The following is an 18,433-nucleotide window of genomic DNA, read 5'->3' as shown; positions in this document are numbered from 1 at the left end:
ACATGAATTTGAGCAAACTCCGGGAGATAATGAAGGACAGAGGAGCCTGGCATGCTGCAGTCCATGGGGTCACAAAGAGTCAGATACAACTTAGCGACTGAACAACAACAATGTATACAGTATGATCCTTTTGTAAAAAGAAAATTTTAAGAATCCAACTCATATTTGTACATTGAGACAGTGTGGTAGTCTATACACCAGAATCATTAATGACAATAAGAACTGTCTGGGGCAGGAGAAGTAAACTTACGGGGGACTCATTTGATGTATTTCTATATTGCTTTTCATCAGTCATATAAAACATGATAAAATCTCATTTCTCTTTGGATAAAGGAAAGTTAGGGGGGAAAAAACACAAATAAAAAGTCAAAACTTCGCCAGCAGCAACCAAATGAGGAAAGGAATAAAGCCTCAAGACATGAAGTTTGAAAAGTGAAGGCTAATAAAACAGAAGAAAATCTAGCTTGGCAAAACTTCTTCCAATGTGTACAGATTAAGTGAGTGAGTAGGCAATCCTGGGGTAAGATAAAGACAAAAATCCTCAAGATTTATACCCCAGATATCAAGGGGGCACCCCAACCAAGGCAGACAAGCCTTTTGCAGGATGCCATCTCTCAGGGCACTGGTATGAACTAGAGGATGCATCTAGAGCTAGACTGAGACCAGACACTTAAGACTGAGTGAGCCAGACAGGGAAGCCTGGTATGCTGCAGTCCATGGGGTTGCAAAGAGTAGGACATGACTGAGACTGAAAAACAAGAAGACACTTATGAGAATTTCAGGAGACTGAAACCCAGTATCCCCAAGTTATCTTTTGCCCATCCCTTCAGTTTAGTTCAGTTGCTCAGTCGTGTCCAACTCTTTGCGACCCCATGGACTGCAGCATTCCAGGACTCCCTGTCTAACACCAACTCCTAGAGCTTTCAAAAATTTGTGTCCATCAAGTCAGTGATGCCATCCAACCATCTCATCCTCTGGTGTCCCCTTCTCCTCCTGCCTTCAATCTTTCCCAGCATCAGGAGCTTTTCAAATGAGTCCATTCTTCACATCAGGTGGCCAAAGTACTGGAGTTTCAGCTTCAGCATCAGTCCTCCCAGTGAATATTCAGGACTGATTTCCTTTAGGATGGACTGGCTGGATCTCCTTGCAGTCCAAGAGACTCTCAAGATTCTTCTCCAACACCACAGTTCAAAAGCATCAATTCTTTGGTGCTCAGCTTTCTTTATAGTCCAACTCTCACATCCACACATGACTACTGGAAAAACCATAGCTTTGACTAGACAGACCTTTGTTGGCAAAGTTATCTCTCTGCTTTTTAATATGCTGTCTAGCTTGGTCATACCTTTTCCTCCAAGGAGCAAGCATCTTTTAATTTCATGGCTACAGTCACCATCTACAGTGATTTTCGAGCCCCCCAAAATAGTCTCTCACTGTTTACACTGTTTCCCCATCTACTTGCCATGAAGTAATGGGACCAGATGCCCTGATCTTAGTTTTCTGAATGTTGAGTTGTAAGCCAGCTTTTAAATTCACCTCTTTCACTTTTATTAAGAGGCTCTTTAGTTCTTCTATTTCTGCCATAAGGGTGGTGTCATCTGCATATCTGACGTTATTGATATTTCTCTTGGCAACCTTGATTCCAGCTTGTGCTTCATCCAGCCCGGCATTTCACATGATGCACTCTGCATATAAGTTAAATAAGCAGGGTGACAATATATAGATTTGACATAATCCTTTCCTGATTTGGAGCCAGTCTGTTGCTCCATGTCCAATTCTAACTTTTGCTTCTTGACCTGAATACAGATTTGTCAGAAGGCAGGTAAGGTGCTCTGGTATTCCCACTTCTTTAAGAATTTTCCACAGTTTGTTGTGATCCACACAGTCAAAGGCTTTGGCACAGCCAATAAAGCAGAAGTAGATAATTTTCTGGAACTCTCTTGTTTTTTCCATGATCCAATGGATGTTGCCAATTTCATCTCTGGTTCCTCTGCCTTTTCTAAATCCAGCTTGAACATCTGGAAGTTCTTGGTTCACGTACTGTTGAAGCCTAGCTTGGAGAATTTTGAGCATTACTTTGCTAGTATAATTGTGCAGTAGTTGGAACATTCTTTGGCATTGCCTTTCTTTGGGATTGGAATGAAAACTGACCTTTTCCAGTCCTAGGGACACTGCTGAGCTTTCCAAATTTGCTGGCATCATCTTTTAGGATTTGAAATAGCTCAACTGGAATTCCATCACCTCCACTAGCTTTGTTCGTAGTGATGCTTCCTAAGGCCCACTTGACTTTGCATTCCAGGATGTCTGGCTCTAGGTGAATGATTACACCATCGTGGTTGAACTTTTTTATATAGTTCTTCTGTGTATTCTTGCCACCTCTTCTTAATATCTTCTGCTTCTGTTAGGTCCATACCATTTCTGTCATTTATTGTGCCCATCTTTGCATGAAATGTTCCCTTGGTATCATCTCTATCCCTTTGTAACCCCTCCCTTGGGTTATAGAAAAGAATTATATAAAAAGCAATTCCTTTTTCCCCTAAGTATTTTGCTTCATTATTTTAAATTTATTTTTAAATTAAAGTATAGTGGCTCAGATAGTAAAGAATCTGCCTGCAATGCAGAAGACCCAGATTCAATCCCTGGGTCAGGAAGATCCCCTAGAGAAGGGAATGGCTACCTGCTCCAGTATTCTTGCCTGGAGAATTCTATGGACAGAGGAGCCTGGCAGGCTACAGTCCATTGGGTCACAGAGTCAGACACGACTGAGGGACTAACATGTCCACTCATTACAAATGTTCATAATAGCATTGGTCGAAAAAGTGGAAAGAACCCAAACATCTATCAACAGATGAATGGATAAACAAATGGGAGTATTTACATATAATGGAATATTATTTGGCAATAAAAAGAAATAAAGTACTGATATATGCTTCAACATGGATGAACCTTGAAAACATTATGTTAAGTAAGACAAAACAGTCACAAAGGACCACATATTTTATGATTCTATTTAAATAAAATGTCTAACACAGAAATTAAAAGTAAATCAGAGACTGTTTAGGGATGGGGAATGATATGGAGGTGGGGGCGGGCAGTGATAGCTAAAGCATACAAGGGTTTCTTTTTAAGGTAATAAAAAGTTCTAAAATCAATCAAGGTGGTGGTTGCACAATTCTGTAAAATCTACTTCATTGTACACTAGTAATGGGTGAATTACATGGTCTGAATTATAGCTTGATAAGGCTGTTACCAGAAAGATACTACACAAAAATGACTAACTGCTTGGTGGTTTCCATAATATTTTTTCTTAAGTTTAGAGGGATATTCATGACTAATATCCTTTACAGTAAAGAAACACTCATCTGAAGATTAGTGATTCCTATATTTTATTTCAGTGTTTATTCTGTTAAATTCAAGTAAAATGAACAAAAGCTTTTAATATATTATGATCTAATATTATAAAAGTTTTTTGATCTATCCATCCACCTATCCCTTTATCTATACATATACAAAAAACATATCTGAAATAACTTCATATAATATGAATACTGGGGTAGTAAGGTTTTGGGTGATTTGTTGTTTTCTTTATTGTTTTCTACACTGGTTAAATGTTTAATAATGAGTTTGTGTTATTTGCATTTGTCTTCAAATTGTTCTTATAAAGAAAAAAGTAAATATACCAAAATGTTAATGTTTATATGTAGGTTACAGGATTAGGATTTTTTTTCCTTCCTTGTTTACTCTTTTCTGTACTTTCCAAATTTTCCTACAATGAACATCTATTATTTTATAAATAGAAGTTAAAAACTAAAACAATTAGAGGCGTGTATAGCCTTTTCTTTAAATGATTGCTTGGTTCTTACCTTGGCTCCTTCTGTTGCTCCTGAATGATCTTTCTTCCTGGCCAGATATCACCCAATTGTGACTGATGAAGGAGAGACTGTTCCACTGTCTCTCTTTTATTCACTTCAAGACAAACAAAAGCATGGCATATGGGTGATGATAGTGGGTGGGGGGGGGATGTGGGGGAAGGGGAACACAGTATGTTTCCAGAAAGGATGGCAACACAGTCTTTATGTTGCCCACAAATGGATTGAGCCCATGGAGTGAAGGAAGACACACCGCCTGTAAAAATACACTATGATCCCACAGCAGCGGGTCTACGACTGAGGCCAGGTGCCTCAGGGAGCCATATCCCAACAGGTCTGGTACCTGCAGGCTTGCGGCGCAGGGACATCCTGATTATCTCACTGCCGGTGTGGTAAGCAAAGCGGTTCACTCTGTGGTCATAAAACCAGTCTCCAGTTGCTTTCTTCAGCTCTCTGGGAAGGAATAAAAGAAAACGAGAAATGGATTTTTAAGAAAATGGCCCTTGACATTCAACTAATAAAGGACAAAGGGAGAAACCACAACTGGGGCCCCCTTTCTTCTCTCAACTCTAAGTAACACTCACATTTCCTTGGCGCACACCTTGCACCTCCAGGTACCATTGCTTTCCTGAATGCGGCAGTCCCGACACACCAGATGATTACAACCCCAACAAGTGTTGGTCTTGGGAGTCAAGCGGCCCAGGCTCTCCTGGCACCGGGCGCAGGTCCGATCGCTATAGTGCTGGCTGCCCCTTTTGGCCCCTTTCCTTTTTATCTCCAGTAACTCGTTCTTCAGTCGCCTGCCAATACCCAAAAGAGAAGCACAAGTGATTTGGAGGCTGCATGGGCTGGATAGAGATGGGTCGAGAGGTGGAGACAGTAAGACTATTTAGTTCTGTGAAAGCAACAGAGCCCAACCTGACCCAGTGAGGAATTGTAAAACTCATACACAAGTTCCTCTGAAAGTCAGATGAGAAGTATAAGGAATAGTCCGGGTATCATTGGTTAAGGGCCTGGGAACATGATTTTTCTGGGACTCTTACCTAATCCTTTTCTCATCTGCTTTTCTGAGTTCCTCATCTCGTTGTAGAACACTGAGGATCAAATCCCTTTCCACCTCAGACAGAAAAGAGAGATCAAGTATCTCCGACATGACTTGTCCTAGTTTTTCCTTCTACTCTTCTTTCTTCAAATATACCAGGTCACCAGATTTGCCTGAAAAAAAGATAACAACTAATTGTGCACAGAGAATTTCCTGCTTCCCCTGGAGCAGCTAAACAGACACACAGAGCCGTATGGCCAATGCGCCATTCCTATACCTCCAGGTGACTCCTCCTGAAAAGGAAGAGACGAAGTTTGCAAGGGGAAAAATCTATGCATGACTCTGGCAAACAGTTGGGTCTTTCAACGTAAGCATCTTAGTCTGGAAAGAGGACACAACAGCTGAGTCAAATTCTCCTTCTACCAAGTGGATCCTCAATTATCTAATTTTCAATACTTTTAATGTTCTCAAGTCACAAATCTATTCAGCCAAATAATCAGACAGCTGATCTCTGTAGTGGAGAAAACCACACAGGGACCTCTGCCAGTTGAAGCCTATTTCCTTCCAAACCTTTCCTGACCAGAGTCCTGGATTCGGTCAGCTTTTTGCTACACTTCGAAATGGCCATCACCTACTCTATCTCCCAAAGTTCTTATTGCTAACACTACCTCAAGAATATCTTCACCTATTTCACCCAGATTTGTTGAGAATCTACTCTGACAGGAATTGTACAAAGTGCTACAGATACAAAGACGAGTGAGGCACAGTTCCTGTGCTGAAGATCACAGAGGAGAAAGGTACATGCAGAGTACAGTGTACTAATCACTCTTAGAGGGATAATAAATTGTTGTGGGAACTTAGAGAAGGGAGTAATTAGTTTTATCTTGCCTAGAGAGGGAAAAGAGAGAACTATATACATGCGGAAGGTTTTATAGAACAGGTGGATTTTGCCTTATAGAACAGAGTATATGTTTGTTGGTTGGGGAGAATAGTAGGAGATATAGCTGGAAACCTGATTATGTAATTCTCAAATATTCTTAAAAATTAAGAATTTTTAAATTGATGACACAGAGAATAGAAATCCATCAAACACCTTTGCTGTTGCTTTGTTTTTGATATTGGGAAATCACATACTCAAATTTGTTTTACAAAGATCACTCTAGCTATAGTATGAAAGGCTGGTTCAAAAGACAAATTGAAGTACAATAACAAACTCCTGAAGTTGGTGAAGGATAGGGAAGCCTGGCATCAGGGTCTTTTATGATGAGTCAGTTCTTTGCATCAGGTGGCCAAATTATTGGAGCTTCAGATTCAATAACACATTGTAAAATGTGCATACTCCAAAAGCAAGCAATACCACATCTAAGAATCTAGCTAATAGAAATATTCACATAAATGTGTATGCATGGTGTATGTACAAGAAAGTTATTGCAATATTATTTGTAAGAGCAAAAACAAGTTCTTTAACAGAGAAATCATTAAACAAAACAATATTTCCATATGATGGCATACTATGCATCCATTTTTAAAATGTGGTAGATCTGAATGAAAATATATCTTGAGTGAAAAATAAGAGTCATTTTAGGACTATACTTGAATGATCTGTTTGCTAAAGTATCTATCTACACATTTGTATATGCAAAGAAAAAAGTCTAGAACAAAACCCATTATCATTGGTTCCTCTTGAGAAGCAGAATTGAGGGGGGCAACTTTTACTTTTTATTTTATATAGCTCTGATTTTTTTACAGATAAGTCTTACTTTTAAATTTCAAGAAAGAAAACATTCAAAGAAGACAGATTACTGGACAAAAAGACAACCTAAGTGACTCGATGGACGTGAATCTGAGTGAACTCCGGGAGTTGGTGATGGACAGGGAGGCCTGGCGTGCTGCAATTCATGGAGTCGCAGAGTCTGACATGACTGAGCGACCGAACTGAACTGAAATTTATTTAACTATGCTTTTAACCAACTGGGCAAAGTCACTGTATCTCTGTCATCCTCTGGTTTTTCAACTACAAAATGAACTACTTCTCAAAGGTGTCAAGAAAATTGAATAATGTGTGCAAAAAATCCCATCAGTGTTTGGAACACACATTTGGAATACATGTACTCACCGAATCTGCTTCAGGGCAGACCTAAACCAGAACAGGAAGACAAGAGAACACAAATAGGTTTGAGAAGTAGAAATGACAAAATGGAGTGACTGATTGAACGGAAAGAATGAAGTGTGAAGGCAAAGATGCCTAGTGTGCATGTCAAAGTTAAACACCTGGCTAGTAAGAGCTGTAACAGTGACAGGGGCTGTAAGAGAAGAAACAGTCATAGAAGTAAGGCAAGAAGTTTTGTTGTAGTCATATTGAGAGTCAAAAGTGAGGATCATACTAACCTTCTCTGTTCTCCCTTGAAACTACATAAGTGCTTTCCCTTTTAAAAACTAATTACCAACAAGACAATAATAGAGAGTACAAAAAAAGTAATGGCAACCCACTCCAGCATTCTTTCCTGGAGAATCCCACAGACAGAGGAGCCTGGTGGGCTACAGTCCATGGGGTCGCAAACAGACACGACTGAGCACAAACAATATACCAAAGCTACACAGGTTCTGGAAATACCAACACTTTCTTGATTTCATTATTTCTTGGTCTTTATTGAACTATAAAATGCTAAGCCTCTTTTATAGGCCCTTTCTTAGGAAGTCTTGAGGAAATATTCTTACTTATCACCCTCAAGGAGAATATATACTCTCCATGAGAACAAGGACTTTTTCAGTATCGTTCTATGTATCTGGCCTGGCACCTAACACTGTATTTGGCACAGTGTGTTGTTGCATATGCCACCACTACTGTTGATCACCATCACTGTCATCATCAACCCCAATCGTTCCATTCACTGAGAATTTATTACATGCCAGGCAACAAGTACTTGACATACATTCATTTAATGCTCACAACAACCCCAAGAATGAGGTACTATTGTTATCCACATTTTATAGATGAGGACTCAGGAGAGGTTAGGTTAACGCACCCAAGAATAAACACAGAGTAATTGAAGTTGCTAGGATTCAAGCCCAGGCAATTGCATTCAAGAGCTAGTGTTCCACTGGCTCTAGCCAGGCAGGACCATGGCCAAAACAATTATAAAATGTTGAACACAGCAATCAAAAGCACTGTGGAAATGGATTCCCATATTGTGTGATTATGGTTGAAGAACTGGCCAAAAAAAATCAGCAGCTCCTGGATAAACTAGGTATCACCAACTGACTGGCAATTAAAGACTAAGGATGGCACAGACACACTGAAATGAAAGCAAAGCCAAATTTATTAGAAAACTGATATTTATGGAGAGGCAGCAGAGTTCTGTGATGAGACAAGCACACTGGCACAATAATGAGACCAGCTAGGAGTAAAAGCCAAGGAAGTAAGAGTGTCATTAAGGAATCAAAGACAGCACGATAACAAAATGGAACTGCTAATACTGAACATCTTCCCTTTAATTTTCACTCATGGAGTTGACCAACCAGGACTGCCCCCCTCTGAAATCTTAAATTCAAGAATCCCTATTTTTGAATTACAGCTTACTCCCACTACACCTATCTACAGCTTTACCAAGACCACAGTCTCTTGAGCCTTCCTCCACTTTCTCTTGGTCTACTTGCCTCCGATTGATCTATCTTCCTTCCCTATCCATCCTGGACTCCCGACAGTGCAACATTTGAACCACTCTCACCAATATCTTCCATATCCATGCACCTTCATCTCACTGCAGCAACTGTCCATCAAACTCCCAAACCTGTACCAAGGCTATATAGTCTGCCTTGTCTGCTCCTATACCCAGGTCCTAAATAATTCCTGGTCTACAACCTCAGCTGTACCCTCACTGTCACCTAGAAGTCTTTTTACTTGCCTTTAGTTCAGTTGGTGGCTTCCCTGGTGGCTCAGATGGTAAAGAATCCGTCTGCAATGCAGGAGACCCAGGTTTGATCTCTAGGTCAGGAAGAACCCCTGATCTTCCCAACCAATCCAGTATTCCTGCATTGACAGGTAGGTTCTTTACCACTGAGCCACCTAGGAAACTCCCCACTCCAGTATTCTTGACTGGGAAATCCTATGGACAGAGGAGCCTGGTAGGCTGCAGCCCATGAGGTCGCTAAGAGTTGGACACGATTGAGCAACTTCACCTTCACCTTTCACTTTCATGCACTGGAGAAGGAAATGGCAACCCACTCCAGTGTTCCTGCCTGGAGAATTCCAGGGACGAGGGAGCCTGGTGGGCTGCCCTCTATGGGGTTGCACAGAGTTGGACATGACTGAAGTGATTTAGCAAGCCTCTTTCACAGGCCCTTTCTTAGGTAGTCTTGAGGAAATACTCTTAATTCTCATCCCCAAGGAGAATATATAAGCCATGACCTCCATCAGCTTCTTGCCTCCTCTGCCCTATCACTTGCCAATCTGACTACTTTTGGTAAAGCTGCATTCCATCCTCAACCTCACCTTCGATGATAGGTTGCTATTTCCAATGTTAACCCTGTTACTAGCCAGCTCACTTGAGATGTGATCTTGTAGATTCAGTAATGGGAAAATAGAATAAGGAAAAAAAAGTTAAACGCAAGAAGAAAAAACATAGAAAAATGAAATAAATAGAAAATAAAACATAAGATGGTAAAAAAAAAAAAAGCTCCAATATGTCAACTAACATTTTTAAATGTATAAGTAAAACTCATACTTTAAAATACAGAGGTTAACAGACTACATCAGAGAAGGCAATGGCACCCCACTCCAGTACTCCTGCCTGGAAAATCCCATGGACGGAGGAGCCTGGTGGGCTGCAGTCCATGGGGTCGCTAAGAGTTGGACACGACTGAGCGACTTCACTTTCACTTTTCACTTTCATGCATTGGAGAAGGAAATGGCAACCCCCTCCAGTGTTCTTGCCTGGAGAATCCCAGGGACGGGGGAGCCTGGAGGGCTGCTGTCTATGGGGTCGCAGAGTCAGACACGACTGAAGTGACTTAGCAGCAGCAGCAACAGACTACATAAAATTTAAAAATCCAGGTATGTGCCATTTCACAAGGGACACATCTAAAACATAAAGATCACGAAAGACTGAAAGTAAAAAGATGGAAAAAAGATATACCAGGTAAATGAAAACCAAAATAAAGTTGAGACAGTTATATTAATATCTAAAAAACAAAATTTAAAAATAATAAAATCATTATATAAAAGATAAACTACGTAGAGTTAAAAAAAAATCAAGTATGTTTTATTAACATGCACTCAGAAAATCCCTCCAAATATATAACAGAAGATTATGTACAACTAGAGAGAGAAACTGAAAAATTACCATCAAAATGGTAGATCATAGAACATAGCCAAAAGGATACAACACAGGGAATATAGCCAATATTTTATAACTATAAAAGAAGTCTGGGCTTCCCTGGTGGCTCAGATGATAAAGTTTCTGCCTGCAATACAGGAGACCTGGGTTCAATCCTTGGGTCAGAAAGATTCCCTTGAGAAGGGAATGGCTACCCACTCCAGTATTCTTGCCTGGAGAATTCCATGGACAGGGGAGCCTGGCGGGCTACAGTCTATGGGGTTGCAAACAGTCAGACATGACCAAGTAACTAACTCTATCACTGTCACTTCTAAATGGGGTCTAACCTTTAATAACTGTAAATCACTATATTGTATACCTTACAAATAACTATATGTAACATATAATAAAGTATATTAACTATTATTATTGTTGTTTAGTCACTGAGATGTGTCCAGCTCTGTGCAACCCCCTGGGCTGCAGCATGCCAGCCTTCTCTCTCCTGCATTATCTCCCAGAGTTTGTTCAAATTCATGTCCATTGAGTCAATGATGCTATCTAACCATCTAACCCTGTCGTCCCCTTCTCCTTTTGTCTTCAGTCTTTCCCAGCATCAGGGTCTTTTCCAATGAGTTGGCTCTTTGCATCAGGCAGCCAAAGTACTGAAGCTTCAGTTTCAGCATCAGTCCTTCCAATGAATATTTAGGGTTCATTTCCTTTAATATTAACTATAGTGAAGTGAAGTGAAGTCACTCAGTTGTGTCCGACTGTTTGCGACCCCATGGTCTGTAGCCTACCAGGCTCCTCTGTCCATGGGATTTTCCAGGCAATAGGCCTGGAGTGGGCTGCCATTTCCTTCTCCAAGGAATATTAACTATACTTCAATTTAAAAAGAAAATATGATGTAATCTATGTAAATTAGCACTATACTGATAGGTGTAGTCAAGAAATAAAATAGAATTTGTAAAAAAAAAGGAGGGGGGAATAACATACTTCTTTCAATTACTAATAGTATAAGCAGATAAAAAATTACTAAATATAAGACAAGTTGAACAAAATAGGTCTAATTTAATGAACATATGCAGAATTCTATATCTAACTGGAACATTTACTGCCCGCCCCACCAAATGATCGTGTACTAAGTTATAATGCAAGTCTCTATGCCAAAGAAGAAATCATAATTTCATAATTGTACTAAACCTATCATTAACATCTTAAAGACGAAACCTGCTCCCTGCCTCACCACCACCACCATGCCCATACCATAGGGCAGAATGTTTCCTAGAAATTCATAAATGAAAACAAGGCATTTGCAATGACTTAAGTGATATATTTTTATGGCAAATGGCATATCACATTTTAAAAAATAGAATTCAAAAAAATACTGAGGCACAAATAAGAAAGCCAGACAGATTTGCATCACAGAAAACCTGTGACCTTTCATTTTCTCCCAATTGACAAACAGTACTAGGATTTAATGGAGAGACCAAAGCCCGAGAAAACTTTAGTCCTTCACTGAAATTCAATTACAGGTATACTGGCGGCTACAGTCCACAGAGTCAAAAAGAGTCAAACACAACTGAGCAACTAACACTATCCAGTCAAAAGTGTAAGGATTATCCACTGAAAAGAACCACAGCTCAGATAACATGAGTGTCCAAACCCGAGCTCTGATGGACAGTTTGTTCCACATTAGTTGTGGGGTGTCAAGACTCAGATGAAACATCTTATGGGCTTCCTGCCCACAAGAAGATATTTTAGGAAAGATGGTGCATAGAGTTATAAAGTTGCAAATACTTATTAATCAAAATTCAGGAAAATATTGTAATGCAAATACCTACAAATCAAGTTGCTGTTGTTGTTTAGTCATTAAGTCATGTCTGACTTTTTTGCAACCCCATGGACTGTAGCCTGCCAGGCTCCTCTGTCCATGGGATTTTCCAAGCAAGAATACTGGAGTGGATTGCCATTTCTTTCTCTGGGGGATCTTCCAAATCCAGGGATTGAACCCATGTCTCCTGCACTGGCAGGCAGATTCTTTACCACTGAGCTACCAGGAAGCAAGAGGGAACTGAGAAATCTACCATCAAAATGGGAAGTTAACCACAATATTGTAAAGTAATTAGCCTCCAATTAAAATAAATATATTAGTTTTTTATAATGGGAGGTTAATATACATCTCTCAATTACTGATAGCACAGCAGATAAAAACTTAGTGTGTGTGTGTGTAAACAAGTTAAACAACACAATAATCTTGGTATAATGAACATATGTAGAATTATTTATCCAAAGAGATATATCTATTTTATACCCTATTCCTGTAGATTAAGAGAACATTAATACCAACACTAAAAGAGCTAGTTTTCAAGAAGTGGTGGGGGAGCTCTCTTGAATTGTCTTAAATTCTGCTGCTGCTGCTGCTGCTGTCGCTTCAGTCGTGTCCGACTCTGTGTGACCCCATAGATGCTCCCCCGCCCCTGGGATTCTCCAGGCAAGAACACTGGAGTGGGTTACCATTTCCTTCTCCAATGCATGAAAGGGAAAAGTGAAAGGAAAGTCGCTCAGTCGTGTCTGACTCTTCGTGACCCAGGGACTGCAGCCTACCAGGCTCCTCTGCCCATGGGATTTTCCAGGCAAAAGTACTGGAGTGGGGTGCCATTGCCTTCTCCGCTTAAATTCTGAAGACCAGCTAAATAGAGCAAAGATTTTTATTAGTTATATGATCTTGGGCAATGACCAAAATATAAAAAAAGACCATCAAAGACATAGAATTTCTTGTAAGAACAGTGCTTGATTTAAAATCTTTGTGGTATTCCCAAAATGGAAACATGTGAATTAGAAAAACATCAAATAATGTCCATGTAGTGGCCAGCAAATAAAACAGATTTTTTTGTGTTTAATTTGTTGGGCACATCGGTACCCCCCCCAAACATGCAATGCACATGGCACATGTAAATGGGAAGATGGTAATACTTATGCTCAAACTAGAAACTTCTACCAGATGTGGCCTTCTTGAAGGTAGGCACTGTATCTGGACTTAGTACCCACAAGAGCTTACTTGGCACAGTGTCTGATGCACAATATGAGATCAATAAACTTTGCTGAATGTCTTCACCCAGAAATCTATTTGCATTTATATGCTTAAAGTTACACTCACAGAAACTGAAGAGTGGCACTAGAGCTGAGAGCAAAGTGTTTTTATATTCCTGAGGCAGTCTGGTGTCAGGCCCAAAACACGGCCTTTGGACCCCAACTGCCTGAATATGAATCCTAACTTTATGAATGACTATCTGTGTGACCTTGGGCAAGCTACTAAACCTCTCAGTGCTTCAATTTCTTCATTGGTCAAAGGAAGAAAACTGTGCATGTGTGCTAAGTCGCTTCAGTCGTGTCCGACTCTGTGCGAACCTATGCACTGTAGCCCTCCAGACTCCTCTGTCCATGGCATTCTCCAGGCAAGAATACTGGAGTGGGTTGCCATGCCCTCCTCCAGGGATTCTTCCCAACCCAGGGATCGAACTCATGTCTTTTATGTCTCCTGCACTGGCAGGCAGGTTCTTTACCACTAGCACCACATGGGAAGCTCTCAAATTCTTCACCGGTAAAAGGAAGAAAACGATATCTACTGTCTTGGGTTTGTTATAAAGATTCATGAGTTTTTAAAATACGCAGCAGTGTTCTTGCCTGGAGAATCTCAGCGATGGGGGAGGCTGGTGGGCTGCCGTCTATGGGGTCACACAGAGTTGGACACGACTGAAGCAACTTAGCAGCAGCAGCAAAGTAATGTGAACAGAGAGAGTGCTAAATTCTAAGGTTTAGCTATTGTTTTTTTGTCAGTTTTTATATGTGCATTTGTTCTTTAAGATGTAACTGGGTCTTACAAAGTGACATTGATTTTCTATTAAAGAATACAGATGAATTGTGAGTTAAACTGCATTTAAGTTTAAAGTTTCAGGCCTTTTTTTCAGTGAGCAACTATGCTGACAACTTTAGAGATGACAGAGAAGTCCAGAAAAACTGACCCACGCTTAAGGGCAAAAAGACTGAACCAATATTAAATTATTCCTCTAAACCTATGAGTAATAATTATGTGAGGGTTTTGCATATAAATTCTATTCCATCATCAGTCATGTCCCACTTAAATGATACGACAAAAGCATTTTGCTGTTTGGGCCAAGGGCAATGGACAATTTTAGCAAAGTTTATAGCTCACTGAAAATGAAAAAGTGAACCAGTGTCTTTCAAAGGACATTAGTTTAACCAAGAAACCCTGAATTAAACTGCTATCATTAAGCAAATGATAGTATGTTTTACACAGAAACTGATGAGTGATATGGAAAACTTGCATTGCTGCACGTCATTCTGTATACTTTTGAACAAATATTTAGAACTGATCTAGCTATGTCAAGAAACATGAAGATGTATACATTTTTTGAAAAATGAGAACTGAAATGGAGCTACAAATTATAACTGCTCATGAAAATTGGGGATTATAAAATGTCAGTGGCCTTCTATTTCTGGCCAAGAATGGATTTTTACCTTGCCTGGACCCCCTCCACCTCCCCAAATGAACAAAATACATGAAACAATGGTAATTTTGAAGACACTGAGTATCAGGAAATGGGGGACTGAGATCCCTGGGAGACAGGAAGCAAACAGGGTGAGCCCTCTGGCTTTCCAGGCTCATTGTCTTGAGAGAGTGTCCAGGCCATGGTGCAGGGAGGACAAATACAGGCAGGGCCCGGTGAACTCCCTGAGTTGTGGTGACAGAGATGGGAGTCTGGCTGGAGTTCATAGGACAGCGTGCCTGAGAGAGTCACACAGAGAGAAGTGCAGAGGGTCTACAGAGGGCCTCCCTCACATGTTCAGCAAAGGGCACATCAACAATGTGGCATGCCTGTGAGGAAATTACACTAGGCCCGAGAAAGAACCCTAGCTGAAAGGATTCAAAAGAACAGTGCCTGTCACTCAAACATGACCAGAAACAGTGCCTGTTCCACCAGTCAAACTGGAAAACCTCATGATTCACAGGGTACTGGGCAGAGTACTCGGAAGGGTCTTGCCTCCATAATGGGCAAGAATTAGTCCTAGATTGTGCACTGCCTGACAAATCGAAACAGAAGAGCCTGAAAGGATTAATCTGTTTCAAGTAACTCAAGTGCATCCAAGAACAGAGCTCAAGCATATCTGTACTAATATAAAAATATCAGCACCCAACAAGGTAAAATTTATATCTACTACCCAATAAAAAATAAATAGGCATGCAAAAAAGCAGAAAATACAGTCCATGCTGAGAGGAAAAATTAATCAAAAGCTGACCAAGAATGGACACAAATGTTAGAATTAGCAAAGTCATTAAAAGAGTTATTATAACTGCATTCCATATGTTAAAAAGCTAAATAAAAACATGAAAGGTTTTGTAAAAAAGACTCAAATCAAACCTAGAGATAAAAAAACAATGTCTTCATGTTGATATATGGCAAAACCCACCAAAATATTGTAAAGTAATTAGCCTCCAATTAAAATAAATTAATTTTAAAAAAGCAATGTCTGAGATGAAAAATATACAGAATTGGATTAATAGCAGATTACACATTGTAATAGAAAAGATTATTGAAGTTGACAGCAATAGCAACTATTCAAATGAAACAGAAAAAAACTCAAGAAAACAGAGCATTAATGAGCAGTGTAACAGCTTTCAGCTGCCTAATATGCATGTCATTGGAGTCATCAAAGGAAATGAGGGCACCGAAAAAATATTTGAGAAAATACTGGCCCAAGTTTTTTCTAAATCTGATGAACAATACAAATTCACAGATCCAAGAAGCTCAATGAATTTCACAAGAAGCAGAAAGAAAACTGCACCATATGGGACAGCATAGTCAAAATTTTTAAAACCAGACATAATGAGAAATTCTTAAAAGCAGCCAGCAGGTGGGAGGCAGGAGAGAAACAACATACCATACTCAGAAGAATAAAGATAATGATGAAAGTAAATTTACCACTGGAAACAATGCAAACGAGAAGACAGTGGAACATCTCTGAAACGCTGAAAGGAAATTATCTGCCAACCTAGAATTCTAAACCCAGCGAAATGTCATTCAGAAACAGAGGTGAAATAAAGACTTTTTTTTAATGTAAAAATTGAAAGAATTAATCACCATCAGATCTGCAACTATAAAAAATGTTAAAGGAAGTCCTTCAGGCAGAAGAAAAATAATACCAGATAGAAATAATAGAAATACGGATCTATAAAAAGTAATGAAGAACACTGCTGCTGCTGCTGCTAAGTCGCTTCAGTTGTGTCCGACTCTGTGCGATCCCATGGACTGTAGCTCACCAGGCTTCTCTGCCCATGGAATTTTCCAAGCAAGAATACTGGAGTTGGTTGCCACTCCAAAATACGCAGGTAAAAAATATTATTTTCTTATTTATGTTTCCTTTAAAAATATAATTGACTCCTTAAAGCAAAACAATTTATAAAACATATTGTGATGTTCAAGACATATACAGAACCAAATTAGAAGAGTTACACAATCTGTTTTCAAGACTTATTATAAATCTACAGTAATCAAGGGAGTGTTTTAGTAGCATACAGGTAGACACTGGAAGAGAACAGAGTCTAGAAATAAATCCTTATGTTTATAGTCCCTTAATTTCTGATAAAGATGTAAGGGAGGGGCTTCCTTGGTAATCCAGTGGTTAAGAATTTGCCTACCAATGCAAGGGACATGGGTTCAATCCCTAGTCCAGGAAGATCCCACATGCCGTGGAATAACTAGGCCCATGTGCTAGAACTACTGAGGCAAAGCACCACTACTAAAGCCCACCCGCCTAGAGCTTGTGCACCACAACAAGAGCAGCTACCACAATGAGAAGCCTGCACACAGCAACACAGAGTAGGCCTCACTCACCGCAAGTAGAGAAAGCCTGCATGCAACGATGAAGACCCAGCACAGTCAAAAATAAAATTATTTTTTTAAAGATGCATGAGAATTCGGTGGAGAAGTGACAGTCTTTCCAACAAATGGTGCTGAGAAAACTGGGTAGACATATGCAAAAAAATGCAGAGATTTCTTAGATATAATACCAAAAATGTGATCCAGAACTTGCCAAAACATAAACTAAAAACTGTGCTCTTTGAAAAATGCTAATAAGAAAATTTAAAAAAAAAACTATAACTACTGGAAGAAAATATTTGTAAACAGTATATCTGATAATGGCTTGTATCCAGAACATGTAAGGCACTCTGAAAACTCTACACTCTACAATGTGGTATTACCTCATACCAGTCAGAACAGCCATCATCATTAAAAAATCTACAAACAGTAAATGCTGGAGAGGCTGTGGAGAAAAAGGTACCCTCTTGCACTGTTGGTAGAAATGTAAATTGATATAACCACTATGGATAACAGTATGGAGATTCCTTAAAAAACTAAAATTAAAACCACCATATGACCCAGCAATCCCACTACTGGGAATACACCCTGAGAAAACCATAATTCAAAAAGAAACATGTACCCCAGTGTTCATGGCAGTGCTATTTATAACAGCCAGGACATAAAAGCAGCCTAGATGTCCCGCAACAGATGAATGGATAAAGAAGAAGTGGTATGTATATACAATAGAATATTACTCAGCCATGAAAAGGAATGAAATTTGTCATTTGTAGTGATATGGATGAACTTATCATCTGCCATATAGAGTGAAGTTAGCAGAATGGGTAAAGCAAATATCGCATATTAATGCATATATATGGAATCTAGAAAACAGTACTGATGAACCAATTTGCAGGGCAGGAATAGAGATGCAGATGTAGAGAACAGACATGGTGTGGGGTAAGGAGAGGGTGGGACAAATTGAGAGAGTAGCACTGACATATATACACTACCCTGCGTAAAATAGCTAACTAGTGTGAGGCTTCTGTATAGCACTGGGAGCTCAGCTCAGTGCTCTGTGACGACCTAGAGGGATGGGAGGCTCCAGTGGGAGGCTATATATGCATACTTTTAGCTGATTCATGCTGTTGTACAGCAGAAACACAACACTGTAAAGCAATTATGCTCCAATTTAAAAAAAAAAAAGTAGTTCTTGCTAATCACCCCCACCAAAAAAAAGAAACACAGGATTGGGACACAAGAGCCAAGAAAAATCAATGCTTTATGTGTGTTAACGTTTATCTTTACTTAAATAAAGATTTTTGAGACCAA

General features: G+C 39.6%; 1 protein-coding gene across 1 annotated transcript in view; it reads right to left on the bottom strand.

The window, feature by feature from the left end:
* SYTL4 (synaptotagmin like 4) overlaps nucleotides 1–18,433 on the bottom strand; it is a 63,256-nt gene that overhangs the window by 28,563 nt on the left and 16,260 nt on the right. Inside the window, exons 2-5 of the mRNA XM_052663369.1 lie at nucleotides 4,910–5,081; nucleotides 4,451–4,666; nucleotides 4,210–4,319; nucleotides 3,861–3,963 (exon numbers count right to left, since the gene is read on the bottom strand). Of these exons, the coding sequence (XP_052519329.1) occupies nucleotides 3,861–3,963; nucleotides 4,210–4,319; nucleotides 4,451–4,666; nucleotides 4,910–5,019 (539 nt within the window). The 5' untranslated portion in view covers nucleotides 5,020–5,081. The remainder of the gene's footprint in view (nucleotides 1–3,860; nucleotides 3,964–4,209; nucleotides 4,320–4,450; nucleotides 4,667–4,909; nucleotides 5,082–18,433) is intronic.

Source organism: Budorcas taxicolor, chromosome X (genome assembly GCF_023091745.1).
Source record: "Budorcas taxicolor isolate Tak-1 chromosome X, Takin1.1, whole genome shotgun sequence".
Lineage (NCBI taxonomy): Eukaryota > Metazoa > Chordata > Mammalia > Artiodactyla > Bovidae > Budorcas > Budorcas taxicolor.
This window is presented reverse-complemented; position numbering and strand designations above follow the sequence as displayed.